Source organism: Drosophila mauritiana, chromosome 3R (genome assembly GCF_004382145.1).
Source record: "Drosophila mauritiana strain mau12 chromosome 3R, ASM438214v1, whole genome shotgun sequence".
NCBI lineage: Eukaryota > Metazoa > Arthropoda > Insecta > Diptera > Drosophilidae > Drosophila > Drosophila mauritiana.
This window is the reverse complement of record NC_046670.1, coordinates 3,019,388-3,044,291: the sequence shown is the minus strand read 5'-3', so window position 1 is coordinate 3,044,291 and position 24,904 is coordinate 3,019,388. Positions and strand designations below refer to the sequence as shown.

The window sequence follows — 24,904 nt, the reverse complement described above, 5'->3', positions numbered from 1 at the left end:
AAGTGTTTCTGTTGAAGTGTTTTAATAATTTCAGTACCGTTAAAACACCTTTGAAAATACGAAATATTTAATTAGAATATTGTCCATAATTACAAACAGATGTTTTTTTAAAAAGAAGTGGAAAGAATTGACTGTACGCTGAGATTACATGGCTTATAGCTTTACTTCGGCTTCCATTTTGTCGCCAGCTAAGGCAGCAAGAATATTTCTGGCTGTGATCCGGGACATTTCCTTGCGCGTTTCGATGTCAGCGCTGCCAATGTGGGGGAGAATAACCACATTATCCAGCTTTAGAAGGGGATCGTCAAGGGGCAATGGCTCCGGCGTCGTTACATCCAGACCAGCTGCCAGAATTCGTTTGGTTTTCAGTGCCTCGTACAGGGCCTTCTGGTCTACAACGCCACCACGCGCAGTGTTGATAAGAATGCAGTTGGGCTTCATCTTCTGAAAGGCCGCGGCATTGAAGATTTCCTTAGTCTCCGGGGTTAGGGCGCAACAGACTACGATAAAGTCCGACTCGCGAAGCATCTCGTCAAAGTCCACGTGCCGGGCATTCACAGCAGCCGCCTCCTTGGGGCGCAGTGATCGTGTTGTGTATGTTATCTCCGTCGGCTTAAATGGCACAATGCGTGCCGCTATCTCTTGGCCGATGCGGCCGAAGCCCAGCAGGCCGACCCGGGAGCCCTTCAGTCCTTGGCCGCACATCCACATGGGGGCCCACGACTTCCAGCCGCCGTTGTAAACCTGCTTGTTGGCCTCGAATAGTCGGCGGTTGGTGGCCAGAAGCAGAGCAAGCGTTAATTCTGCCGTTGCATCCGTTAGGACGTCCGGTGTGAAGCCCACTCGAATGCCACGTTTTCTGCACTCCTCCACGTCGATGTGATCGTAACCCACCGAAATAGTGGCCACGCACTTCAACTGAGGACCGGCAGAATCCAGCACTTCCTTGTCAACCTTGTCCGTTAGGGCACAGTAAAGGGCATCTTTTCCGGCCACCTCGCGGATCAGCTCGGAGCGGGTCACCGGATTGGTCTCATGCCAGGTTGTCACTTGACAGCTGAGCAAAGTCGTGAATATCAAAATTAGTGCAAATGCTAATAACTAACTAGCCGGTTGCAATAACAAAAACAAACCTCTTGCGCAGTAGCTCCAGACCGCTGTCATCCACATCCGGCCTGGTTACATACACCTTGGGTTGGGAGCTCATCCTTCGAATTACGTGTCCCTGCAGCAGTAAGTTTCTGACTTGGCCGAACGGCAACCGCGGTGGCATTGAATTCAAATATTTCAAGCAAGTAGGTAAACAAAGTAACAGGTTCCGTAAGTGTGCCCAAATTCTACATTACACATTATTCCGTTAAAAAGGATTATCACAGAAATCGGGGATCTCGACTTCATAGTACCCTGTACATCGGCTTACATATTTAGCTACTTATTATAACTGCTTACTGCTTAGCTGTAATAGTTTAATTATTTTATTTGTATTTTTAATTTTTCAAGTTGAATATTAAATATATATATAATTAATATTGATACAACACTCGTAATCAATTGGAGTATATTTATTTTTTAATGAAAAGGTATGCCTCTGCCAATATCTTTATTGGAATTATTGTTAAAACTTACTTTTCTCTCACTAAGTACGAGTAAGCCCTACGTCTAAACCACTACAGGGTATACATCACATATGACCACAAAACATTCGAAACATTCTAAACATTAGATCTTATTTTTTTCGACATTGCTTAGAAGTTGGACACAAATTGCCGAGCGTGCTCGAATCTCTACATGAATGGTTCAAGCCTCCTCGTAAAGTTGACCACACGTGCCTTCCTTTCATTCAACGGCCGTCAGCAGAATCGCTGGCTAAAGTCGGTGGCCAATATGGTTTGCTCGCGAGGCGCCTCTCCAGAATTGATCGCCCAGCTGGGAAAACCACCCAGGATGCGCACAAACCCGGCATTCCGGAAGGTGGCAACTCCTGAGTTCCAAAGCATATTTACACCCGAGCTGAATGATCTTCTGGCGCTCTTTAAGAAGTACGACTACGAGCTGCGGATCGCCGGCGGAGCTGTGCGCGACATTCTGATGGGCATTCCACCGAAGGACATCGACTTGGCCACCACCGCCACTCCGGATCAGATGAAGCAGATGTTTGAGAAGGAGGAGGTGCGAATGATCAACGCGAACGGCGAAAAGCACGGCACCATCACTCCTCGAATCAATGACAAGGAGAACTTCGAGGTAACCACATTACGCATCGACATCCGTACCGACGGACGCCATGCGGAGGTGATGTACACGACTGACTGGCAACTGGATGCCAACCGGCGCGATTTGACAATCAACTCCATGTTCTTAGGCTTTGATGGCACAGTGTACGATTACTTCTATGGCTACGATGATCTCCAGGAGCGTCGCGTTGTCTTCGTGGGCGAAGCAGATATTCGCATTAAGGAGGACTTTCTGCGCATCCTGCGCTATTTCCGATTCTACGGACGCATCGCGAGTGAAGAAAACAACCACGATAAGGCCACCCTGGCATCCATTAAGGAAAACGCGAAAGGTCTTGCGAGAATAAGTGGCGAGCGGATCTGGTCTGAGCTCCAAAAGATAGTGGCGGGCAATTTCGGACCTGCATTGTTTCTGGAGATGCACCGTTGTAACCTATTCGAGTACATTGGGCTGCCTAAAGAGCCAAATCTTAATGAGTTCGACCGTCTTTGCAAAGCGCTAGATCAATTCGAAAAGCCGCATCAGCCGATTTTGTACTTGACGGGGATGCTGCACTCCGTGGAAGACGCCATGGAAATGCACAAACGCCTTAAGCTATCCGCCTACGAACGGGACCTGGCTAGGTTCATCACCCAGGAGCGGGAGAAGGTAAGAAGCCCGATCAGCTCAATTTAAAATGACGTCTTTAAACGCCAGTTTCCCTTTCCAGGTTGGCTCACATTACACGACCCTGCGGGACTTTCAGAAGATGTGCTTACAAAAGTACATTCAAAGGGATTTCGTAGAACAGTTGCTGAAATACTCTGGCAAACTGGAACTCTACAACCAGCTCAAGTCGTGGGTCAAGCCGGACTTCCCGATCAGGGGAAATGCTTTGGCTCAGCATGGTCTGAACGGAGTGAGGATTGGTTTGGTGATGGATGAACTGAAACTTCTTTGGGCAGACAGTGATTTTCAGCTAACACACGACGATTTACTGAAAAAGATTCCCAACGTTCTGGAAAAGATACCTAGTTCTCCTAGTAAAGCGAAGCGATCGAAGTAGTATTGATTACATTTACATAAATGTAATCGATGTAAATAAATATTTGTGTTTTCCGTGCACATTTTCATTTCTTGATTTTCTTTTTATTTCCTACGACTTTGTAAAAATTTGGATCGGACGCTTGAATCCCTCCTTGCAGTGCTCCGGTATGCCCATAAGTTTCATTTCGGCAAAGCCCACTTCCGGGCCAAGCAGATACTCGGTGAAATGCTCAGGTCGGAATTTAATTGCATTGTAGTTATCTCTGATTTGTTCCTAAAGAAAAAAATGTGCATACATATATATATATATATATATTCTCTATCGATTGTCTGTCTAATAAAGCTCACCGATAGCTTCTTGCGCCTCTTGTAGCCGTCAAAGGACTGAGGTTCCAGGATCAGCTTGCCGCCCGGGCGCAGCTGCAGGTACATGCGTCTGAAGGCCTGCTTCAGGCCGGAATCACAGAAATTAAGGTGGATCCACTTAGTGACAGACAGGCAGAGTATGACGTCGAACTGCGGCCTCTCAATATCGAGCAGGACATCGTCCTCCAGGACATAGTTCCCGTGCACAAATTGTATTTGGGGTATCCCCTGCATCGGGGTGGCCTGACGTTTCAGGTGACTGACGGTTCTTTGGGCATCATTTATCAGGCTACGATCTATGTCCACGCCCACGAGGCTCTTCACCTCGAATTTCCTGGCAATCTGGATGGACAGGTGGCCAGAGTTGCAGCCGATGTCAAGCAGCTGCTTGTTCCGAAACAAATCCGGTTGCGTGCCAAGCACGTCTAGGCGTATGTCGTGAAAATCCTTGTTCAGGATGCGCTTGCCGTAGTAGTGCTTATAATTGCCGTACGTGAAGTTAAGATCCTTATTTTGCGTGGGCTTTCCGTTTAGATGGAGCCGTTTTTTGGGACTCTGAGCAGGTGGACGGCTTGTGGCCTCCACATTTGATTCCTCCTTTTTCAGTCTTTTGGATTCCCCTTGCTTTTCATCTAATGTTATTACACATTTTCGCTTTTCCGCACATTTTTCGGTTTCTTTGCCGGTCAATGGCGTATTGTTGTTGTTCTCCAAATCCATTGTGAAATCTAAAGTATAGGAATTCATGGGCATGTTGAAATGACATAGAGAACTATTGATGCCTCATTAAATACTCACTACATATATATCAATGAGTTTATGCCGTTGTATATGCTTAAAAACATAAAAAAAATTAAATTGTTTAGCACATCTCGCGGTAATTTGTAACTTAGAGTGACCGTTTTAAATTATCATTTACCGCACAGATGATAAATATACCGAAATAAATACCATTGATAACACTAACAATAATAATACTTGACGAAAATTTATTTTATATGCATTATTTACCCATATTTTATTGTTTATTCAAATTTGTTTAAATTGGCGTAATTAATATATTGTAACTCAAGGCTCTGACGGCACTTCCATACCGAAGAAAGTATTATTATATTCAACGAGGATGTAAGATACATATGTAAGTTTACATGAAGAATTTACACATGTAGATAGATGCAACGCCTGTAAGTATGCTACAAATATAGAAATGGCTGATGGCACCAAGAATCATGTTGTCCTTTGAAAATAAATTAGTATGTGCATACTAGCTCCTGACCTATTGAATGCTTTCCAATTGTATGGGTTTTTACGAGTAATCATTGGACGTGAAAATCAGAGATGGTATATAAGGAATGTTGAAATCGACCGTGACCCAAGGTCACAAAAATAGGAGACACCATCAGGGAGGTGACCAAAAATCCGATGAGAGACTGGATCTACACCCCAACGCGGCTCTTCGAATTGCAGATCCCCGGACAAGAACGAAAAGGAGACTCAAACGTTACCACCCTCAATACCTGCCACCCAGGGTTTTGACTAACACGAGATTTATTAACATTTATGAATCAAATTCCGCTTAATGTTATTAATCTTATCGTAGCCCCAATACAAGTTAATTCTATATAAATATATATGTAAGTAGCTGTAAGTAAGTTGGCAGTAGTAGTAGTAGTAGTAGGCAGTATAAATAAACATTTCTTTCTAATAGAACACTTAAAATTTAATTTCATTTGTTTTCTGACTGAATGAAATTAAATTTTGAAATACATCAGAAAATAAGTGGACTACGACTGTAAGAAAATGAATGAAAGACTGTAATGAAAATACGCAAGTATTTATACGATGTTTTATTATACCCGTTACTCGTAGGAAAGGGGTATACTAGAATCCTTGAAAGGTATGTAACAGCAAAGACACTAGACTAGATACTAGTGTCTTTGGTAACAGGCAGAAGGATCAATAGCCGAATCGATCTAGCCATGTCCGTTTGTCCGTCCGTATAAACGTCGAGATCTCAGGAACTATAAAAGGGTGAGATTAAGCATGCAGATTTCAGAGACACAGACGCAGCACAAGTTTCGATCACACTTCCAGCTGAGTAACGGGTATCTGATAGTCGAGTAACTCGACTATAGCATTCTCTCTTGTGTTACATTTGTGTTTCTTTTTTAAATTTTAAATATGTAATTTCTTCAATGCGCATATATGTATGCATCTCCCAACGGTGTTAAGCAAAAAAATTGTTTTTCGCCATTGATTTTATTCCGATTTCTGCACAGCCATGGCCATTTCGGTTGGAGGTAAATGCTTTTGCTCAATTTACATAACAAAGCCCGCTTAATGAAAGCATAATATATGTTTTTGCAAATTGAAATCCTCGTTTTGTTCGCCGCATTCGCTAAAAGTGTCGGCTGCAACCACGCATCATACAGATTCCTGACCATCCATCCGCGCGTGCCGCACGATGACCCTTCTCGGTGAAAGGAATGGCCTGGGGGGAGAAGTACGAACAATGCGATGATAGTTTCGGCTAGGTGAGGACCAGTGGTCAGTTGAAGTGCGGCCAAGGGTTGAATGGGAAGGGCAAGCTCGTGGCAACTGCTCATCGCGAGAACTATTTATAGATCCTTACTCATACTCGTATTTTACTATTCAGAAGGTCCTTTAATAACGTATGCTCCCTGCCTGCATGGCCTCGGCAATTATGAATTTCAAAATCCCTTCTTATTTTCCCAAAGTCTCTCAAGAAAACCCAAAACCAAAGGGCCCATTAAGCGGCAAGAGATAAGTTCCATCCAAATAAATTGTTAAATTTCTCCCAAAACAGGCTGGCATCGCACAAGACATTTCCCAGGGAAAACTTGCTCGAATCGAAGGAAATAAAATTAAAATAAAATTTCCGCCCGGCGAAAGGGTTGGGTTGGTCTGGTTGAGGAACCAGTTTTAGCCACTTTTCCCAACAAAAGGATGCAGCGCCTATTAAAACTTCAAATGACTTGTTGTTTTTCCCCTCAGCGTCCAGGTCCTTTGATGATGGATGGACAGCCCAGCATCCCATCGGAAATGGGCAAGGGCATACGAAATCCAAAACCAGTTTGCCCGACTTTGTGCATCGAAAGCTGCACAGCGTCCAACATTTAATCTGCTGCACATGCGCAGCTCGCTGGGTGAAATTAGAAGGGATTTGTTTGGTCAAATCCTCGGGCTGGCTCCGAGCTCTAATAATTTGAATACCCACATGAGGGCTGCGCGGCTAACAAGCCCGGCGCACTCTGCGTCCAGGGTCGGTCCACGACCACGTCCGCATGGTCCTCGGTCCGGCAGAGCCCTGTAATTCGATTCGATTCGTTCGGGGGTAGCAAAGGGTTGCCCTGCCGCCGCTATTGTAACTTTATAATTTCGGGTCAGCGTGCTGGTCTACTCCCAATTGCCGCTCACCTACCTCCTCCTCCTGCTGCCCACCACCAGCCCTTCTCCAGCCCATCCATATCCATGCATATTGTGCATACATATGTAGCATCAAATTATTTCGGAAGATCCAAGCCGTTGTTCCCCTCGCAAAACGGTCATTTGCATGTTCAGTGGATGAGTGGAAAGTCTGTTCAAATTCGGCCTATTTTCCCTCTTTGGTGATTGAAACTTTGATGGGTAAAGTGTCTAATTTTGCGGCAGAGATTTGCTTGTTTAGATAAAAATCGTTTTTGAGCGGATTTTGATCTTTGTTGCACCAAACGGAAATGCTCGTTGAAGCATGGAACTTGGTCAACTGTTCATATTGAAAAAATTTTCAAAAATACAAGCAAAAATACATATGTAAATGGTATAATTTAATTTGAGAGTATCTGAAACCATTTCTATATTTATTTATTAGTTTGGCAAATATAAGATACTATTTCAGTCATAATTTCTTTTGTCATTATGTAAATATTAAAATATTTATATTTTTTTTATTGCGATACTTTCGAACAATTTATGAACGTATAAAACACCCTTACATAATATATGTACATTCAATGTTTTGGATAATAATGTTATTAATTAAGATTAATGGAAAAGAAATCCATGCTTTTTTGTTTTTGATCATAGTGGGCTTTTAATCAGTTTACACCAGTCAATTAATTGGTCGAAATCGAACGAGTATATCAGTAGTTATCATAGGGCCAATAGGAAAATTTATTTAAAATAATAACAAAGTTGTATTGCTTTTAATCATAGAATTTTGTGACTTGGTTTAACAACAGTTATTATTAATTCGTTGTTTTATACCAAAAGACATTTTAGGAAAAAGCTCGAATTAACAATAATAAGTGGTATAAATGAAACTACAAGGAAATTCTGGGCTGTCAGCTAAATAACTGAATTTCCATTTTTTTAAAGAAAAGTTCGCAACTGAACGTTACTTTATTCCGCCGTCTTATGTTTCAAGATAGGGTCTTTGCTTTTTTATGAGATCATTTTTGCAAACTATTTGATCCAAAAAGGGCAAAAGGTGCACCCTTTCGGCCTGACCCATCCAAAATCGAACAAAGAACGAAGTCTTGGATGGGTCACCTCTGAGCACCCTTTCCCATTAATCTGCATGACTATTGGCATTCGATTGCCATAAATTCGACTTAATGCGGCAATGACCCCAAAAACCAGGCCCTAGTCGGAGCGGATACCTCCTCTAGGATCGGAGTCTTCACGGGTTATTGCATTTGCCAGTTCAAGCTGGCATAACAGAGGCCCAGGCCAAATCAAGGCGATCTCTGAACTCACCCCGCCGTTGGGTCAATGAAAAGTCGCTTCAGTTTTGAGGAAAAAATCATTAGATTCGTCACAAAAAGGAGCGCACGGAAAGGGGAAGAATCCGAGAAAAAGGAAAGAAAAGCGGCGAGCAAGGGTTGGAGACCGACCGACCCCGGCAAGCACCTTTGGCAGGGCCAGACGATCCGTCTTTGTTTGCATTTCACCTCTGCGAGTAATTTACTGTGAACCCGGCGAGGATCGAGGTCAGGATAAAGATGAGAATGAGGATGAGGCTGAGGCTGAGGACGCGGCCGAAGGAGGCCGATGACTATCTGCGCACTGGGGTGGCTGCTGCAGCTTCGCCAGCAGTGACATCATAAGACGCGACACATTTGAACCCGTCCCAAGGACCTCTGGCTGGATCCTGCACCCTTTGATACCTGGCTGTGGTGCCTCGGTTATTCGATCGCTCGTAAATTCCTCCTGTTCCTAATCTCAATCGCAATCCTTCGCCGATTTTCGCACTGTGGGAATTTTTTGCGGACGGAAGGAAGCGCGATCATGATCGATGGCTGTATAGGGTTTCAGTGGGGTTAAAGGGGCGTCGATCGATTCAGTTGGAAAGGGAAACTTTTAATGGCAGAAAAGCAAAACGTGAAATCCTGCACTCTTTATTACCGCAGAAAATGCACTTCAATCGACTCATTAAAAGAAATTGTTGCTTTGTATTTTCTTAGAATTTCTTCATAAAAGTCTTACTAAGTAAAATAATATTTTGTTTAAAAAGAATTACCAAAATTTAAAAATAAATTTGTTGCATTGTGATGTTAAGAATGAGAAGAAAGAATAGCTTTCTTGAATATTCTAATTGTATTAAGCAATATTAACTACTTATACTCTATTTACTTGCAGAGAGTATACTAAATTCGTTGAAAAGTATATATAAAGTATATACATTCCCGATCCCTGTCCGTCCGTCCATCTGTCCGTCCGTATAACCGCCTTGATCTCATAAAGCTAGAGAGTTGAGATAAGACATGCAGAAGCCACGCCCACTTTAACGCACACAAACCGCCCAAAACTGTCACGCCCGCACTTTTGAAAATATTTTTATTTTTTTCCTATTTTATTTCTCAATATCTATCAATATAAAAAACAAATTATGAAATTAGCTGAGTAACGGGTATCTGATAGTCGGGGAACTCGACTTTAGCATTCCCTCTTGTTTATAATGAGTAATTGTAAAAACAAAACAATACCAATTGTCGTTGAAAACCGCTTTATAATCCCCACATTATGCGACTTTAAATTTTCCCTTGCATAACCGCTTAATTATAGCCTAAGCTGTTGCTTTTCCGCATTTTCACACAATTTTCCGGTCGTTTTCGGGGAAAAACCCGTTTGTCCAAATCGCCTCTGGTCCCGCCCTTGACCACAGACCACTTTGATGCATTTTTATTGTGTGTTTTTGTAGAAATTCTGGTGACGCGTGTCCAACAAAAGTTAACCCCTCAATGGGCGAAGCGACCGCTTGACCGACGCTGGACAGGATTCGGGATTCCCCTTTGTTTTGGTCAGTGCTGTCAGTCCGAGTTCGTCCTTTTTGGAGAGCACGTGCGTGTGATTAGGAAGTCGCCTTGGGTCGGTCAGCAAGTTGATTTCGTATCGCAGATCTTGTACATAACCAGTACATACATATGGTATTGGAAGGTATGGTACATGGACGCACAGCAGTAGGCCATCATCTCCTGCTGGACGCACAGCAACCCTTTATTCGCGTTATTTTGTTGGAAATTGTGTGTGATTTGAAAATGTTATAAATGCTACATTTTGGCAAAAGGCTGTCATTGTCACGGAAATCGTGGAAAGGGGTAGCTTGGGCATACACATACTGGCTGCAGGATAAAGGATAACGGATGCTGTGTGCGTCGCCTGACAGCGTGTTCAATTGTTGAGGACATAAAACAGAAAAACGCCGAGCGTTTTCATGTTTGCTAAATACAGAAATTCGCTGACCTTCCCGCAGAATTTAAAAAAAAACGAGAGAGTGGAAAAAGGGGGAGGGCCGAGAATTTTCGAAGTTTGAGAGAGCAAAGAGATGGTTTTCGGTTCTCTTAAATGGCATTGCAAAAAAGTAATGAAATCCTCCTGAAACTCACGGCAAAAGTTTGGCATTTTCAAGGACATCACGCATCGTTATTATACTTTTACTTCAACTTTTAACGATCAATCACGAAGAGGTCCTTTGTATTCAAAAGTATCATCAGCAGCTTCGTCGAACAAAAGGTGATCTTCATAAAAAAGTTAGATAGCAAAGTCAAGGGAATCAATGGAAATTTCTATAAACTATTGATGTATGCGGATTTATAGCAATTTAAATAACTCCTGAAAAGTGGTAAAAAAATTTTGATGTAAAAGTTAGAATAGACTTGAAAATACCTCCCAAACTGCAAATTTAATAATATTGATCTTTGAAGTATTGCTATATTTTGACACCTCATAAATCACAATTTAAATTAGTTATTACAAACTATATTTCAATTTAAGTTATCTAACTATATATAACTGGCATTCCCATGCCTTCTATGTGATTTGTTTCCCATTTTCCGATCCTCAACTTTTCGCTTCTCACACTGATTGCAATCTGCTTCGCTTAAAAAGATGAAATAAAAACTATATGCATAATAATTATATTCAGTGAACGCAAGTAATAAACAGCAATGGCATTGCATAAATTTTCGTAAATTCATTTCGCCAGCTTGCGAATTTTCCGCCGCACCCATGGCAAATGTCAAATGTAACCCAAATGATGCATATCTGAGTTTTCCGTGTGATTTGCATAATTTTGGCATTTTCAATTAAGGTGGTGCTTCGCAGACGCGGCGAGGAGCTGGGGAATCCCAGCACATTTTTGACTTGTGCCAATGTTATGCAAATCCACCGGATGCACCACCGAAGCCAACGGGTTACAAGGATTGCCCAGGACAAGCCCTTGATTTCATTTTGATGTTTTGTTGTTTGGCATTAACCGTGCTAAATGTTAATTCTCCTCAAGTGCCGATGGTCCCGTCTTCATTCGGCGACTCCTCCGGCCGGAGAAGATGTCTCATGTTTGGGCAACTCAATTGAATCCCATTAAATATTCATAAGGGCCATGTTTGCGGACCACAAACACGAGATGGGCAAAGTCGATTGGAAATGTGCAAATATACATATGGTTGGGTAATGAGGCTATGCTGCTGCTCAATAAGCAAATGTACTTAAGAAAGTTTATTAAAAATGAAATATGTATTAGATAAAATGTAAAACAACCTTTAGTTAATCAGGTTAAAACTCTAAACTTTCCTTTGAATGTAAGGAAACGATGAGCAGCAAGACGTTACATTGAATAGTATCTATCTATCTTTCAGATTCCTTATAACCGAACTTGCTTTATAAGGATTGTGTGAGGTATCTATGGCAATCCATGTTATATATTGTTTCAAATTTAATCTTATCGAAATGTTATGTATATTTTCCTTATTATATTTAATTAATAAAAATGTATAAAATAAATAAGAACGTTCAATTCAAGCCCTTAAACTCTAGATCGTTTGAACAGACTGCACATTTCTCATAAGTTGGGAAAGGCTTTCTTCTTCTGTAGAAGAACAAGAGTATTTCATAAACTCACTACCTCAACGAACTTATCCAGCGAAAATTTTTAAAATATAAGAAAAGAAAATATATATAAAAACAGGCCAGACGCCTTGTATGCAACAATCAACTGGCGCAGAGATGAGCTGCGATTTTCCCAAGGCTCAAATCCTGGGCATCCATGAATGCAAAATTATATTTTCGCGGATGCCTCAACCCTTTTCGTTCTCAATCAATTCATTAATTTCCCATGCTCCGTGTTTATGCAATTTGCAGTATCGAATGTCACGGAAATGGCAACAATAAAGGATTGTGCAACGAATTTGCGAGCAGCCCGAAGGAAGGACTCAGATGCAAGATGCCAGGATGCAGGTTTCCCTTTTTCGCCAGAGTCTCGAGTGCGAGAGTCCTTTTGCTCAGACATGCGGAAAGCCGTAAAACACTCTTTCGTTTTTTCATGTTTTGCATTTAGGGAAAGGCGCAACCCTTTTCGCAAGGATATCCGCGGCGTATGTAACTTTCACATAGATCTGCAGCAGCTGACGTCATTAGGCTGGCATTTGTCATTCGATTTCCGCCCAAAGGATTGCCGTAGAAAGTATCCTTTTTGGGTGCATTTTCTTGGCTGGAAATTCGAAACTTTCGTCTTGCTTGCCGGGCAACCCCTTTCCCCGATGATCGATGGATTTAGATTAATCCATCGATCAGCGCGGGGAATTAAAGGATCGCATTGCAGGGTCATTTTCGTTGAAATGTTGCCTAGAATAGCTGACAATTAGACTACGCCCATCCCTTATCCCCTAGCCAAATGACCAGCGCAACTTGACCCCTGGCCACCCAACTGTCAACAGATCCCTGCATATATAATCCTATTAATTGCTTTATTATCACAACTTGGACCACGGCCAGCGCAAACAGCTCAATAGTTTTTGTGTGAAAATGTGAGAAATTTCCCAGGACGGGGGCAATAAAAAAGCAGATCCGCACATCTTGGGCAAAACCAACCCCCCAGATGCCAAATAGGAAATAGCGCCAGCTGATCGGCGCATCGGTCCTGCGATCATCATCAATATCATTTAACCTAATGGACCCTGACCCTGCCCGATCGAGCTAAGCTGTGGCAAAAGTGTCTTCATGCCTGGCTGGACTGCAATCCTGCGATTCAACCTTTTCCTCTCCTCCTGCCTGCTGCCTATTTTCCTCTAATTTTCCTTTGCGAAAAATTGGCAAAGCCAGAATAATGGGATCGGGGTGGGTTTTCCCCTGGGTGAGCAATTCTTCCTCTTGACTGTCCAAACATATATTAATCAAAACTGGGACAGCGGTATTTGCCTAGGCTTCCTCGATCTTAAAAAGTACTTAAGTTTAACAGTTTTCCCATATTCCTTAGAACACTTTCTTAGTATAATCTTGGGTGTGGTACATGTCCAAAGTTTCCGAAGGGAGTGAGCGATTTAATTGTCATATAACGTGACATTCTCGGTTCGTGCCCTTTCGACGCCCTCATTTGACACACAATTTGCATAAAATTTGCAAGTCATTAGCGCAGAGTTGATATCCGGAAGTCGGACAAGCCGAAGGGTGCAACACTGATTGCAAGTTAATGAGTTGTGTTGACATGTGGAGGTCAGACAGCTAGTCGGCATATTATGGAGATGAGCTAAGCAAATAATGGCAGTAAAATCTGCTCAATGAGTCCTTGCTGAACTGCTTTCATAAGATAAAGTTTTAATTCTTTGTGGTAAAACAAAACTAAGCTTAAGTTCTTCAAAATGTCTACAGGGTTGCTTCTTAAAAGCGGGTTAATTTCATATTTTCCGTCTAATTATCCTTCCACTGATGTTATATGGAAGTATTGTCTCTGCAGCTTTTGTATATAATTAACAAATATGAATTTGTATAGATCTTGATTATTTTGCGAACTAAATGGAAGGGTTCACCAAGTTCAGTCAGTCATAGGTCAGTCTGAAGTGGAGTACACCACCTCTGTACCATATGTCGTTCAACCTATTTTTGATGAAAATAAAATCCGCAGCCACGTTTAATTGGTATTTCAATCCTTTTTCCTATCCGCACTGCTGCGACTTTACTGCTGCTCAAGGACCGCCCAGTTGTTGACAATGGAAACCCAATCAAGCTGCAAACGTGCTTTGATCATGATATCCCTATACCAATTCCGATACTGATCCTGCTCCTTATCCTGTTCCCTGGAACTGTGTTGGCGTTGTTCGCCTCATTGCGCAACTGCCAAAACCGAAGATCGAACAAAACGCACAACTGCGTCGGAGTGTTTTCCACAAAACACGACCAGAAATGGGACGGAAAATGCAAAAAAAAAAAAAATAAATAGTGAGAAAAGGATACGGGGAAAGCAATCGAGCATCCACCATCAATCCGATGGCGCTGATGATGATGATGATTACGATGAGGATGATGTTGAACACGGAGCACATAACAAGATGTTCCCTCCACAGCATTTGTCTAAGCATGCTGCGTAATCCTTTTTGTAAGGACACGTCGCATTGTGTGTGTGCCTTGTGCTGTGCGTATGAAAGGATTGTGGGACTGTGCTGCAAGGAAGCGAATCCAGGACAAATGCCGGCGTATCTCCGGCCGGTGCGCAGTTTCCAGGCAGCCATGGTCGTGAAGATGAAGGGATTCCCTGGAGGCAGCTGAGACGATCGAAGGATGCCCAAAGGATAACAATCCGAGGGGGGCGCCGCTGCTGTTCTGTTTGTTGTGACGATGTAATAAGATTATAATTCCATATTTCTCCTTTTGGTCTTGGTTTTCCTTTTCCCGACTCTCCATTTCTCTGCTTTTCGCGCTCTAGAGTTCAGGGAACTTTGGCAGCTGACCCCGTGGCTTGGTTTCGCAGTGAAAGGACCTTCTTCGGGGGTTGCAAAAAATGCGGAAAACGAAACTTTGAAGAAAGTCCTTGAAAAACGAACCCTTTTCCCTGCAATTAGAGAAATTGCAAAATTTCTACCTAAGTTTTGCACATTTAGGCAGCATTTCTCCAAAAATGGCAAAAAAAGGGTAAATATTTGCAGGATGTCACGCAAAGTATCTTATAACGTCGCCCGGCTTCATTAATTTTAATATTGTCATTAGTTTTCGGGATTAACCCTCCGAAAAAGGAAACTTTTTATCCTCGAAAACCCGAAAAAACGCGTGAGAATTCTCTGCGATCTGTAACTTGAGTCATCGCTAATGATTTTCCAGCAATCTTGGAGACAACTTAAGGAATCTCATAACAATCATCAATCAACTCGGACAGCTGCTGAAAGGACCAATATTTTTGATAAATTATCGCCTAAGTTTCTCCTTTATTTCCCAATAGAAAGCGTGAAAATCTTGAGCCGGAGTTTTCGATTACCTTTCGCCTGCGAAAATGTGCAAAAGTTCATTAAATCAATCGCAGAAATCAGCTGCCGGCAAGAAAAAATAACGACTATTTGCCTGCAACCCTCCGAGGGTTAATACCATTAATAAATTATGCAAATTTGAGCCATGTGGAGCGACCTGATGCCTAAAACGCATTTAACAAATATTTGCATAATTTTGGCACAGGCGACTTTTCCACTGAGGCAGGAAACTCCCAGCCAGCACCCAGAACACAGGGTTATGCTAATGGACCTGCACTTTCCACCAAGAGGAGGGTCTACTTTACAGATTCGGGTCTGCGCACGCGCGCAGTCTGGAAACTTATGCAAATCACTTCGAGGAGGAAGGTCCGCCGACATCGAACAAATCGATTGATTTTGAATTTGCATTTGCATTTCAGCTCGGAATGGGCAATGTATACTGAGAAGAGAGGCGGCAGGATCAGGCCAGGACATGGTTTGTCACTTGGTTGGCGAATCGGGATTGAAGTGGATTTACCAATTGTTGCCATAATTGAGTGACATGGATAACGCAGCCAGAGCAGAGAGCCGAGTAAAGCGAGTTCGGAGCTATTGATTACAGAAAAGGTTCCATGCCACATTGTAAAATGGCAACGGAGTACGGAAATCTGCATGAAAATGCGAACAAAAGCCCGTACATTTAGGTTCATTCACAGTCCTACTTCGCGTTTATGCTTTTGCATTTGGATCTGGAATTTACATATGACAATTTCATATTCAGTTACAAATGTTCCGGAATAGAAAACTTTTGTTAGTCGCCTTTGTTAAGTGTTGTTGCTGGCCGGCTCAGTTGATTGGAGTTATCGCAGGACGAGTTCGGAGGATCCTGATTCCATGAAGCGGCAAATATTGTAACTTTGGCATTAGCATTACACTGGCAAATCAATTAGCCAACTGAAGGGCATGTCTCAGACTGAACAGTCGTTATGGGGATTTAATTGCTATTGAGGTCCGTCTACAGGAGAAGCTACTGTACAGAGGAACAAGTTATCAACGTGAGAAAATCCTTGAAAACAATTTGAGCGGAGTATCTCCCATCTATCTCTCTAATTACGCCAATTGCCTGTGGCACTTCGATGTCTTTGTCCTTTTTCCCAATTTTCACGATTTATGCTAAAAAGTAAACATTAGGCCTTTGAATATTCAATCCGAAGGACCTTTCAGTGGGCATGCACACCCTATTTACCTATTATCCTTCAGGGATAAAGAATATTTTCCGTATTTTCTTCCTTTTTCAGAGACTTTGTTTTGGGATGCGTTTAGCCACAGATTTATTGCCTAAGCCATCGTAGTAACTCAACTTCTACCCCCGAAGGCAATGAAATCCTATTCCACAGATCGATGATATTTCAATATATTCATTGCCAATTCTCGCTCTTTGTTGTGCAATACTCCTGACCTCTGACCCCCAGAAAGGACTCCCTGGCTGCTGTCCCTTTTGCATAAATCTCGGCTATCAATGACCACACTTAATGCTAATAGGATCTTCATTTGCGAGCGTTTTGTCGACACTTCTTGAGGAATTCATCCTCGGCCACTTAGGGATGGCTGCAGTGGATGGACAAAGGCGATCGAAGTCACCGAAGACAATGCAAATGTGATAGGAGTTCGGGCAGGGCAGTTGTGCATCTCGGACTGACCAACCCCACGATGGACACGCGACCGAGTAATCTCAGCCGTTTAGAGCTGGTCAAGAACGGGTTTCTGGACCACGGACCCAAGGGGTTAACGATTAAATGGTTGTCAAGCGGTCATTCCAGGGGTCAGTTTGGCACGCTTCCGCTTTGGTAACTGACCTATTAATTTAAGGGAACTAATGAATAATGATACAAACTTCGATCTAAACCCATAACTAGAACATCTTTTTTGTCTTTTGAACTTTAATATCAAACTTAAAATGAGTTTTTTTTATAGAAACATAAAGGATCTTTGAAAAATGCTGTATTCAAGATTTCATATCAAAACGTGGAATCTGATGTCCTTACATTTTTTTCATTTTTTCCCAACTAAGACCTTGATCTATTGTCCCTGCTCGCTTCCCATGAAAAGTTCCTCTTGAATTCCTTGAGAAATGTCCGTTAATTGGGGAACATGGGTTCAACAAAATGGCTGACCTCGGTCCGCAGAGCTTCCCGAACGGGACAGGACTCGCTGAGAACAAGGCAGGAAGATAATTTGAATGCATGACCGCAAGGGAACCCTTTGAACCCGGTCGCCATTGTCCCGCCTGTCCGTCCGTTCGTCACCCCAAGGATACCGAATACTCGCAGCATCGCGAACGGGAACAGGATCAGAATGAGGATGAGATACCCAATATCCAGCAGCATCGCTTCACTGCTTCCATGCTGACCAGATCCGGCAGTAGGCTGCCATATGGCTCGTATATCCTGCAAGGGTTCCATCCTTTCAACCTTTTTTTTTTGCTGCGCTGTCGAATTTTCTTCGCGGCCTTTCCGGAAACTAATGCCAATGTCTAAACCGGTTTCCTTGTGATTTTCACTTTTGATTCGTGGTCGCGAGTCCGGTCCGGTTTTCGGGCGAGGCGGTCCTTCCAGCGAGCGACCCTTCAACCCTTTTGTGTTTTCCCGGACCGCTTCCGAAAGGATGCGCAAAAGCGAATAAAATTGCAGCTTTCGGCTTCATTGTGTTAGGTCCTGACCCGAAGGACAAGAATTAGATGTGAAATCTTTTCTCAAGTTTTTTTTTAAGATCCTTGAAAGGATTCCTAAATAACCGTTATAAATTAGCGGTGCTAGGGGAATAGACCGAAAATGGAGGGCATGCCCACTGACCGTCGCAATTAGTCCTCGATTACTGGTCACGCGCTGAAAAGGATGTGATGACCAGTCAAGATGACCACCGAAGACCCTACCGAGAAACCTGTTTGACCACTCAATAAGGAACCCATTATCCTTTAAGGACACGCGCTGCCCATTGGTCACTGTCCATCCAGAGATAATCTCTGACTTTTCACTCGTGTCGCCATTGTCCACGGAAATCCACACACGTGTCCACTTGGATTGTGAATGGACAGAGATAAACATTCATCTCGACTCAGGTATCTGCAAGTTTATTAGCATGAAACCATCCCATCAGCGTGCATTTTCCAAGGGTCAGCAATCTTTCACAAGCATAGGGTAACTCAAATATTCGTTAGAAATCCGAAGGAAAGATCTCTCATCTTCGGGGGTAGAAGTTAAGATGCTGAAATATCTTAGGCAATAAATCTGTGGCTAAACGCATCCCAAAACAAAGTCTCTGAAAAAGGAAGAAAATACGGAAAATATTCTTTATCCCTGAAGGATAATAGGTAAATAGGGTGTGCATGCCCACTGAAAGGTCCTTCGGATTGAATATTCAAAGGCCTAATGTTTACTTTTTAGCATAAATCGTGAAAATTGGGAAAAAGGACAAAGACATCGAAGTGCCACAGGCAATTGGCGTAATTAGAGAGATAGATGGGAGATACTCCGCTCAAATTGTTTTCAAGGATTTTCTCACGTTGATAACTTGTTCCTCTGTACAGTAGCTTCTCCTGTAGACGGACCTCAATAGCAATTAAATCCCCATAACGACTGTTCAGTCTGAGACATGCCCTTCAGTTGGCTAATTGATTTGCCAGTGTAATGCTAATGCCAAAGTTACAATATTTGCCGCTTCATGGAATCAGGATCCTCCGAACTCGTCCTGCGATAACTCCAATCAACTGAGCCGGCCAGCAACAACACTTAACAAAGGCGACTAACAAAAGTTTTCTATTCCGGAACATTTGTAACTGAATATGAAATTGTCATATGTAAATTCCAGATCCAAATGCAAAAGCATAAACGCGAAGTAGGACTGTGAATGAACCTAAATGTACGGGCTTTTGTTCGCATTTTCATGCAGATTTCCGTACTCCGTTGCCATTTTACAATGTGGCATGGAACCTTTTCTGTAATCAATAGCTCCGAACTCGCTTTACTCGGCTCTCTGCTCTGGCTGCGTTATCCATGTCACTCAATTATGGCAACAATTGGTAAGTCCCAATCCCACTTCAATCCCAATTCGCCAACCAAGTGACAAACCATATCCTGGCCTGATCCTGCAGCCTGTACTCTGCCCTACTCTCTCACCTTGCCCATTGCGGAGTAAAATGCAAATTCAAAATCAATCGTACTCCGCCCCTCGTCCTCCGGCAATCGATTCGTCGATATTCGGGGATTCCCTTGCTGATTTGCATAAGTTTCCAGATTGCGCGCGTGCGCAGTCGATCGGCGCACCCGAATCCGTAATGCGGAGCAAACCCTCCTCCCCGAGGTGGTGCAGGTCCATTTGCATAACACTGGCTGGAGGAGCTGGTGATCCGGATGTCGAACTTCCTACCCGATCGCCCGCTCCGCCTCGGGCCGATGTGCCAAAATTATGCAAATGTTTTACAGCAATAATTTATGCAAATTACGATCCGCAAAGGATTCGGTGGTCCTGCGCAGCGGATGTTACACGTAGATGTCGCCAGCTTCGAATCGAATATGTTTTTCAGGGGTTTGCTCAGGTTCGGAAATTCTGCAAACGTTTTTTTATATGCTAATTTTTTTGCAATGGGTCTTAGGAAATATTTGGCATTTTTAATTGTGTTTTTTTGCACGATTGTAATGCAGATTTTTTGCTCGATTGTAATTTTAATTTGGAAATTTGGGTTTTTATTTTTTGCATTTGAATGGATTTCATTCGATTATTTCGAAAAGGACAGGCAGCTGCTCCAGTTTGATATCCTTTTTGCAACGCGCCAATTTCTTAAAAATCATTTCGATTCCCAGTTTTGCCGAAATTTTTGTGCACACAATTTGCATAGAGATGTGATGGAAAAAGGAACAAGGATGAGATTCTATACTTTGTACGTTCTAAGATTTTATTATATTTATGGAAATAGGCGAAAAAGATTGCAGATGCAAATATTTAGTGTGAGAAAGTATTTTTGACAATCTATTTGAAATCGCATATATAAAAGTATTGTAAACGGCGCAATATTGAAAAATCCTTGGGACTAAGAATTTTAGAATGTGTATTTCATGATTGAATAGAAAATATATAGGAATAAAAACGAAAATGTTTAATAATTATCATATAGTGGTAATAATAGTAACTATGCATTTTCTTGTGCCCAGATAAGTTATTTACCGACTTTTTGCAAGTAACTCCCTTATTTTCCTATATATCTTCGACAAAATTGCCTGCGAACTTGGATAAAATTCCTCTGCTGATCTGTGCTCTTCTTTCATTTGCTATCCCTTTCTGTCGCACGTTGGCCATGCGGGATTCCTTCACAAAAACGCGCTCCTCTTTCGCATTTTTTACCGAAAAACCTCTCTTTTCTAGATAAATTTACATGAACGCTGGCGTTTTATTGGTCGAGAAAAGCGAGCTAAAAAACGGAAACCAGCCGAAAACAAGCTGGGTTTTCCACGAGCATTTTCCGGCGAAGGGTCGGTTAAAAAACTAGGGGATGAAGGTCGAACCACCACCGACGAACTTCGCATTTTATTCGTTTTTTAAGAGAGCGAGAGCGGCGAGATCGGTTTTTTAAGAGAATCGGCAGCGAGAGGGTTGCACTTGGGCCTGGATTTGCGCAATTTTTGCTATATTAGCCGGAGGCCGCGGAAGAGTTGAAGCAGTTTGAGCCTCGCAGCCGAACTTTGAGGATCGCTGAGACGAGACGCCGTGCAAGAAAGTCGATCCCAAATCCGAAATCCGAAATCCGTGCTGTGATCTCTGCTCAATATATTGAAGAAATCTTAAAGAATTTTTAAAAAGAAATCCCAGTGCTGTGCCGAATATATCCGCGAAAGTGTGCCCCACAAAAATGGCCAACCAAATGGAGTTTATTATGCAACTCTACATGATGAACTTGATGAAGCAGCAGCAGCAAATGCAGTTGCAGCTTCCACAGCAACAGCAGCAGCAGCAGCAGCAGCTGGCTGGATACACTTACACACAGAACGAGGATATCAGCAGCAGCACATGCGTGCAGCAGCAACAGCAGCAGCAGCAGGAGCAACTGCAGCAGCCACAGCCAGATCTCCGCAAGACAAGAACGCACAAGCGCATTAGCTCGCAAAACACCAACTGTAGTAGTAGCCGTAGTTGTAGTCCCAATAGTAATTTGATTGCTTTTCAAACACAACAATACCCAGGCGCTACTGCGGCAACACCTCCCACTCCCAACACCCACCCCAGCAACCTGGTCAACCAGATGCTGCTCCAAAGCCTGCCGCCGCTGACGCAGCTCATGTTGCAGCAGCAGCAGCAGCAACATTTGCTGACCACCTCCAACCTCCTACTAACACCCACCCACACCCCCAGTTCGCTGGGCAAGCAGGATCCACTGCAGCATCCGTTGCTGCTGGGCCAGTTTGCCGGCTCCGAACAGATGGCCACAAATAACTTTCTTCAATCCTCCACAGTGACCTCCACGCCCATCGAGAGAGAGAAGGCAGCCACACCAGCACCCTCCGCCGGAGCAACTGCCGGCAACCTTTCGGCGGTCCAGGTCAAGTTTGAGCAGGAGTCCGCCGACGACGATGAGGACGATGACAAGCCGCTGTCCAGCCTCACCAGCTGCAGCTCCTCGGGCCACACCAACGCCAGCTCCGAGAAGCTGCTGCTGTCGGGCGTCCATCCGCTGGAGTCAACCACCGACAGCCTAGACTCACCCAGCATGGTAAGTGATCCGGGGATCTCTATAGCTTCTTTTATCTTATTTTATCAGCATCAATTTAAAAGATACTGCCAGTTGCTGTGAAAAATCAACTATATAGACCAAAAGTCTGATATTGCTCATTTTTATATTAGTATATTTGATTTAAATCCTAAAATATTTCAATCATCTCATCTTGGTTTGCCCATACTTCACAAACGTCTTCCAGTTGCATAATTGACTATTTTCCAATTTCCAATTCAGAAAGAAGTACATTTGTTCCCTATTTTGCTTTGTTTTTTATCTTTTTGGCTATATCCCACGCTCTGTTGCTGTAATTTGAGAAAAACGATTCGTGATTTTCGAGATTTAAGTGTGAGAGTAGCCAGAAAGCTCGCGATTCCGGGGAAAAGAAACAGCTGTGTCGGCAACGCGTGGGTTCCCCTGGTGGCTCTATCGCTGCCCAGCTGGGCACCAGGCAGTCTGAGCTGGGGGTCCCACAGATGCATCCGTGTGTTGGTATTGACTCTAAACTTCTTCCACCCTCTTCTTCCCACTGCAGTATACGCCCGTCAAGCAGCCGGCGGACTCATCGTACCACATCACACCCGTCGACAGCGATCTGACCCCCAACACACCCCTCCAACCGACCCAAACCATCTCCCTACTGACGCCGCCGTCGAGTGAGCAGAGCAAGAGCCTGGTCAGCCTCTCGGCGGCCAGCGGCCTGGACGCTCTGCTCCAGAACGAGGAGGTACTGAAGAACCTACGCAAGGTGTCCTCCTACCTGGAGTGCGAGAACAGCCTGTGCCGTCAGGAGAATCTGCGTGAGCACTTCCACTGCCACGAGGAGCCCTGCCAGGGCAAGATCCTGAGCAAGAAGGACGACATCATCCGGCACCTGAAGTGGCACAAGAAGCGCAAGGAGAGCCTCAAGCTGGGCTTCGCCCGCTTCTCCTCCTCGGACGACTGTGCACCAGCCTACGGAGAGGGCTGCGCCTACAACTGGAAGCAGACCCACTACCACTGCGTCTACGAGCACTGCCCCAAGGTATATGTGAGCACCAGTGACGTCCAGATGCACGCCAACTTCCACCGCAAGGACTCCGAGATCGTGAACGAGGGCTTCCGGCGCTTCCGGGCGCACGAGACCTGTCGCATCGAGGATTGCCCCTTTTTCGGCAAGAAGATCTCCCACTATCACTGCTGTCGCGAGGGATGCACACACACCTTCAAGAACAAGGCCGATATGGGTAAGTCTATTTGGAAAGCTCAATAGCTGAACCTAGTTAATATATCATACATTTCTCCTTGCTTAGACAAACACAAAACTTACCATCTGAAGGACCACCAGCTGAAGATGGACGGCTTCAAGAAGATCCTGAAGACCGAGGTGTGTCCCTTCGACGCCTGCAAGTTCTCCACCGTCTGCAACCACATCCACTGCGTCCGCGAGGGCTGCGACTACATCCTGCACTCCAGCAGCCAGATGATCAGCCACAAGAGGAAACACGATCGTCAGGACGGAGAGCAGGCGTATCAGCAGTTTAAGATCAAGCAGGACGTGGAGGAGTCCTCCCTGGATGCCCCCCAACAGCAGCTTCAGCAACCCACTAGCCTTAGCCAATCCCAGGGCAGCAGCTCTGTATGCGGCGGCAGCAACACCTCCACTCCACTCTCCTCTTTGTCCGCCGAGCACTTCCTGGCTCGGAAACGCGGGAGGCCACCCAAGAAAATCGTAAGTTTGTCTCTAATCAGGTCACTTTCCGCGATATTAAATAGGTAAATTTTTTCAATCCACCACAGCAACTGCCAGCCGATGCTCAGCAGTCGGAAGCCAAGCGCCCAAAGGTCGAAGACGAGTCCTCCAATCCCGCCAACCTCCTGCCCCAGTCCCAGCCAGCAGCCGCTGTGCATCCGCTGACAAGTGGGCTCTTTCCAGGTCTCCTGCCCGCTGCCGCCGCTCCTGGAGTGGATCCCACAGCCCCTAACTTCCAGCTCACCCACCTGATGGCCCTCTTCCAGCTGCAGAATCCCCTCTTCTACCAGAACCTCTATCCGGGAATGTCCCAGAACCCCTCCATGCTCGGCAACCTGGCAGCACTTAGCGCCGCATCAGCAGCAGCGGCGGCGGCAGCGGCGGCAAATGGAGCCGGAGTCCAGCAACCGAAGGCGGAGTTTAGCTTTAAGCCGGAGTTTAAGGAGTAGGAAGGATGCGTGTCCTTAGGGTATTTTGCTAGCTAGTTAGTTCGACTGACGGACATTGGACATTGTACATACGCGCTTTAAGCAGGTTTAGGTGGGTTTTTTGTGGGTTCACGCAGGTCCAGGACAAGGCATCCTTCCCTCCACAAAAACCAACTCAGCCACACTTTGAGAACCTAGAAGTCCGCATTCAAAGTGTAGCTGAATTGGCTTTTGGCAAACATTTTCCCCTTTAGCTTAGATTCTCTCAGTGCCACATTAATTTTTAAAATTTTCAGCCAATTTAAATAAAAAAGAAGAACTTTCTGAACTTTAGTTTGACTAAACTGTGATGTTTTCATTAGCGTAGCCTCATTTAATTGATAGAGCGAGAGCAGGATATGCAGGATATGCAGGATATGCAGGATATGCAGGACTTGGGAGACTTGGATTGTCAATAACATAGCGTCTAAGCATTACATTGTGTGTGATATACTAATAAATAATGGCTAATTGTTTTTGCTTTATAATTTAAGAGAACAATATTATAATAAATAATTATAAACTTTAGTAAAAGTAGCATTCTTCTATAATAAATAAGTCAATTTTACCTGAATAAATTATATGATTAGAGCTTATTATTTAA

The 24,904-nt window shown here is 43.8% G+C and overlaps 4 protein-coding genes across 5 annotated transcripts; 2 read left to right on the top strand and 2 right to left on the bottom strand.

The window, feature by feature from the left end:
• Positions 1-49: 49 nt before the first annotated feature.
• Positions 50-1,323, bottom strand: LOC117145717 (glyoxylate reductase/hydroxypyruvate reductase). Its single transcript, XM_033311463.1, has 2 exons — positions 1,134-1,323; positions 50-1,057 (listed from the first exon to the last, which is right to left on the bottom strand). The coding sequence occupies exons 1-2, from the start codon at positions 1,271-1,273 to the stop codon at positions 154-156; spliced, it is 1,044 nt and encodes a 347-aa protein (XP_033167354.1). The 5' UTR covers positions 1,274-1,323; the 3' UTR covers positions 50-153.
• LOC117145716 (CCA tRNA nucleotidyltransferase 1, mitochondrial) lies at positions 1,203-3,347 on the top strand. Its single transcript, XM_033311462.1, has 3 exons — positions 1,203-1,295; positions 1,366-2,883; positions 2,945-3,347. Exons 2-3 carry the CDS (start codon positions 1,789-1,791, stop codon positions 3,278-3,280), a joined length of 1,431 nt encoding a protein of 476 aa, XP_033167353.1. The 5' UTR covers positions 1,203-1,295; positions 1,366-1,788; the 3' UTR covers positions 3,281-3,347.
• Positions 3,342-4,529, bottom strand: LOC117145719 (probable RNA methyltransferase CG1239). The gene is made up of 3 exons (XM_033311464.1): positions 4,426-4,529; positions 3,610-4,355; positions 3,342-3,535 (listed from the first exon to the last, which is right to left on the bottom strand). Exons 2-3 carry the CDS (start codon positions 4,345-4,347, stop codon positions 3,371-3,373), a joined length of 903 nt encoding a protein of 300 aa, XP_033167355.1. The 5' UTR covers positions 4,348-4,355; positions 4,426-4,529; the 3' UTR covers positions 3,342-3,370.
• A 16,538-nt stretch (positions 4,530-21,067) lies between these two features.
• Positions 21,068-24,699, top strand: LOC117142482 (transcription factor castor). 2 transcript variants are annotated; one of them, XM_033306507.1, is made up of 5 exons: positions 21,068-21,535; positions 21,842-22,098; positions 22,637-23,327; positions 23,394-23,812; positions 23,881-24,699. In XM_033306507.1, exons 1-5 carry the CDS (start codon positions 21,241-21,243, stop codon positions 24,280-24,282), a joined length of 2,064 nt encoding a protein of 687 aa, XP_033162398.1. In that variant the 5' UTR covers positions 21,068-21,240; the 3' UTR covers positions 24,283-24,699. The 2 variants fall into 2 exon arrangements, with proteins under 2 accessions (XP_033162398.1, XP_033162397.1); XM_033306506.1 differs by having other exon boundaries at positions 21,068-22,098.
• Positions 24,700-24,904: the final 205 nt, after the last annotated feature.

Coding starts and splice junctions, on each gene's coding strand:
- LOC117145719 (XM_033311464.1), bottom strand. CDS start 4,347: ATGGATTTGGAGAACAACAACAATACGCCATTGACCGGCAAAGAAACC. Junction 3,536..3,609: donor AGAGGCGCAAGAAGCTATCG/GTGAGCTTTATT, acceptor TTTTTTCTTTAG/GAACAAATCAGAGATAACTA.
- LOC117142482 (XM_033306506.1), top strand. CDS start 21,241: ATGGCCAACCAAATGGAGTTTATTATGCAACTCTACATGATGAACTTG. Junction 23,328..23,393: donor CAAGAACAAGGCCGATATGG/GTAAGTCTATTT, acceptor CTCCTTGCTTAG/ACAAACACAAAACTTACCAT. Junction 23,813..23,880: donor GGAGGCCACCCAAGAAAATC/GTAAGTTTGTCT, acceptor AATCCACCACAG/CAACTGCCAGCCGATGCTCA.
- LOC117145717 (XM_033311463.1), bottom strand. CDS start 1,273: ATGCCACCGCGGTTGCCGTTCGGCCAAGTCAGAAACTTACTGCTGCAG. Junction 1,058..1,133: donor CTGGAGCTACTGCGCAAGAG/GTTTGTTTTTGT, acceptor GACTTTGCTCAG/CTGTCAAGTGACAACCTGGC.
- LOC117145716 (XM_033311462.1), top strand. CDS start 1,789: ATGAATGGTTCAAGCCTCCTCGTAAAGTTGACCACACGTGCCTTCCTT. Junction 2,884..2,944: donor TCACCCAGGAGCGGGAGAAG/GTAAGAAGCCCG, acceptor TTCCCTTTCCAG/GTTGGCTCACATTACACGAC.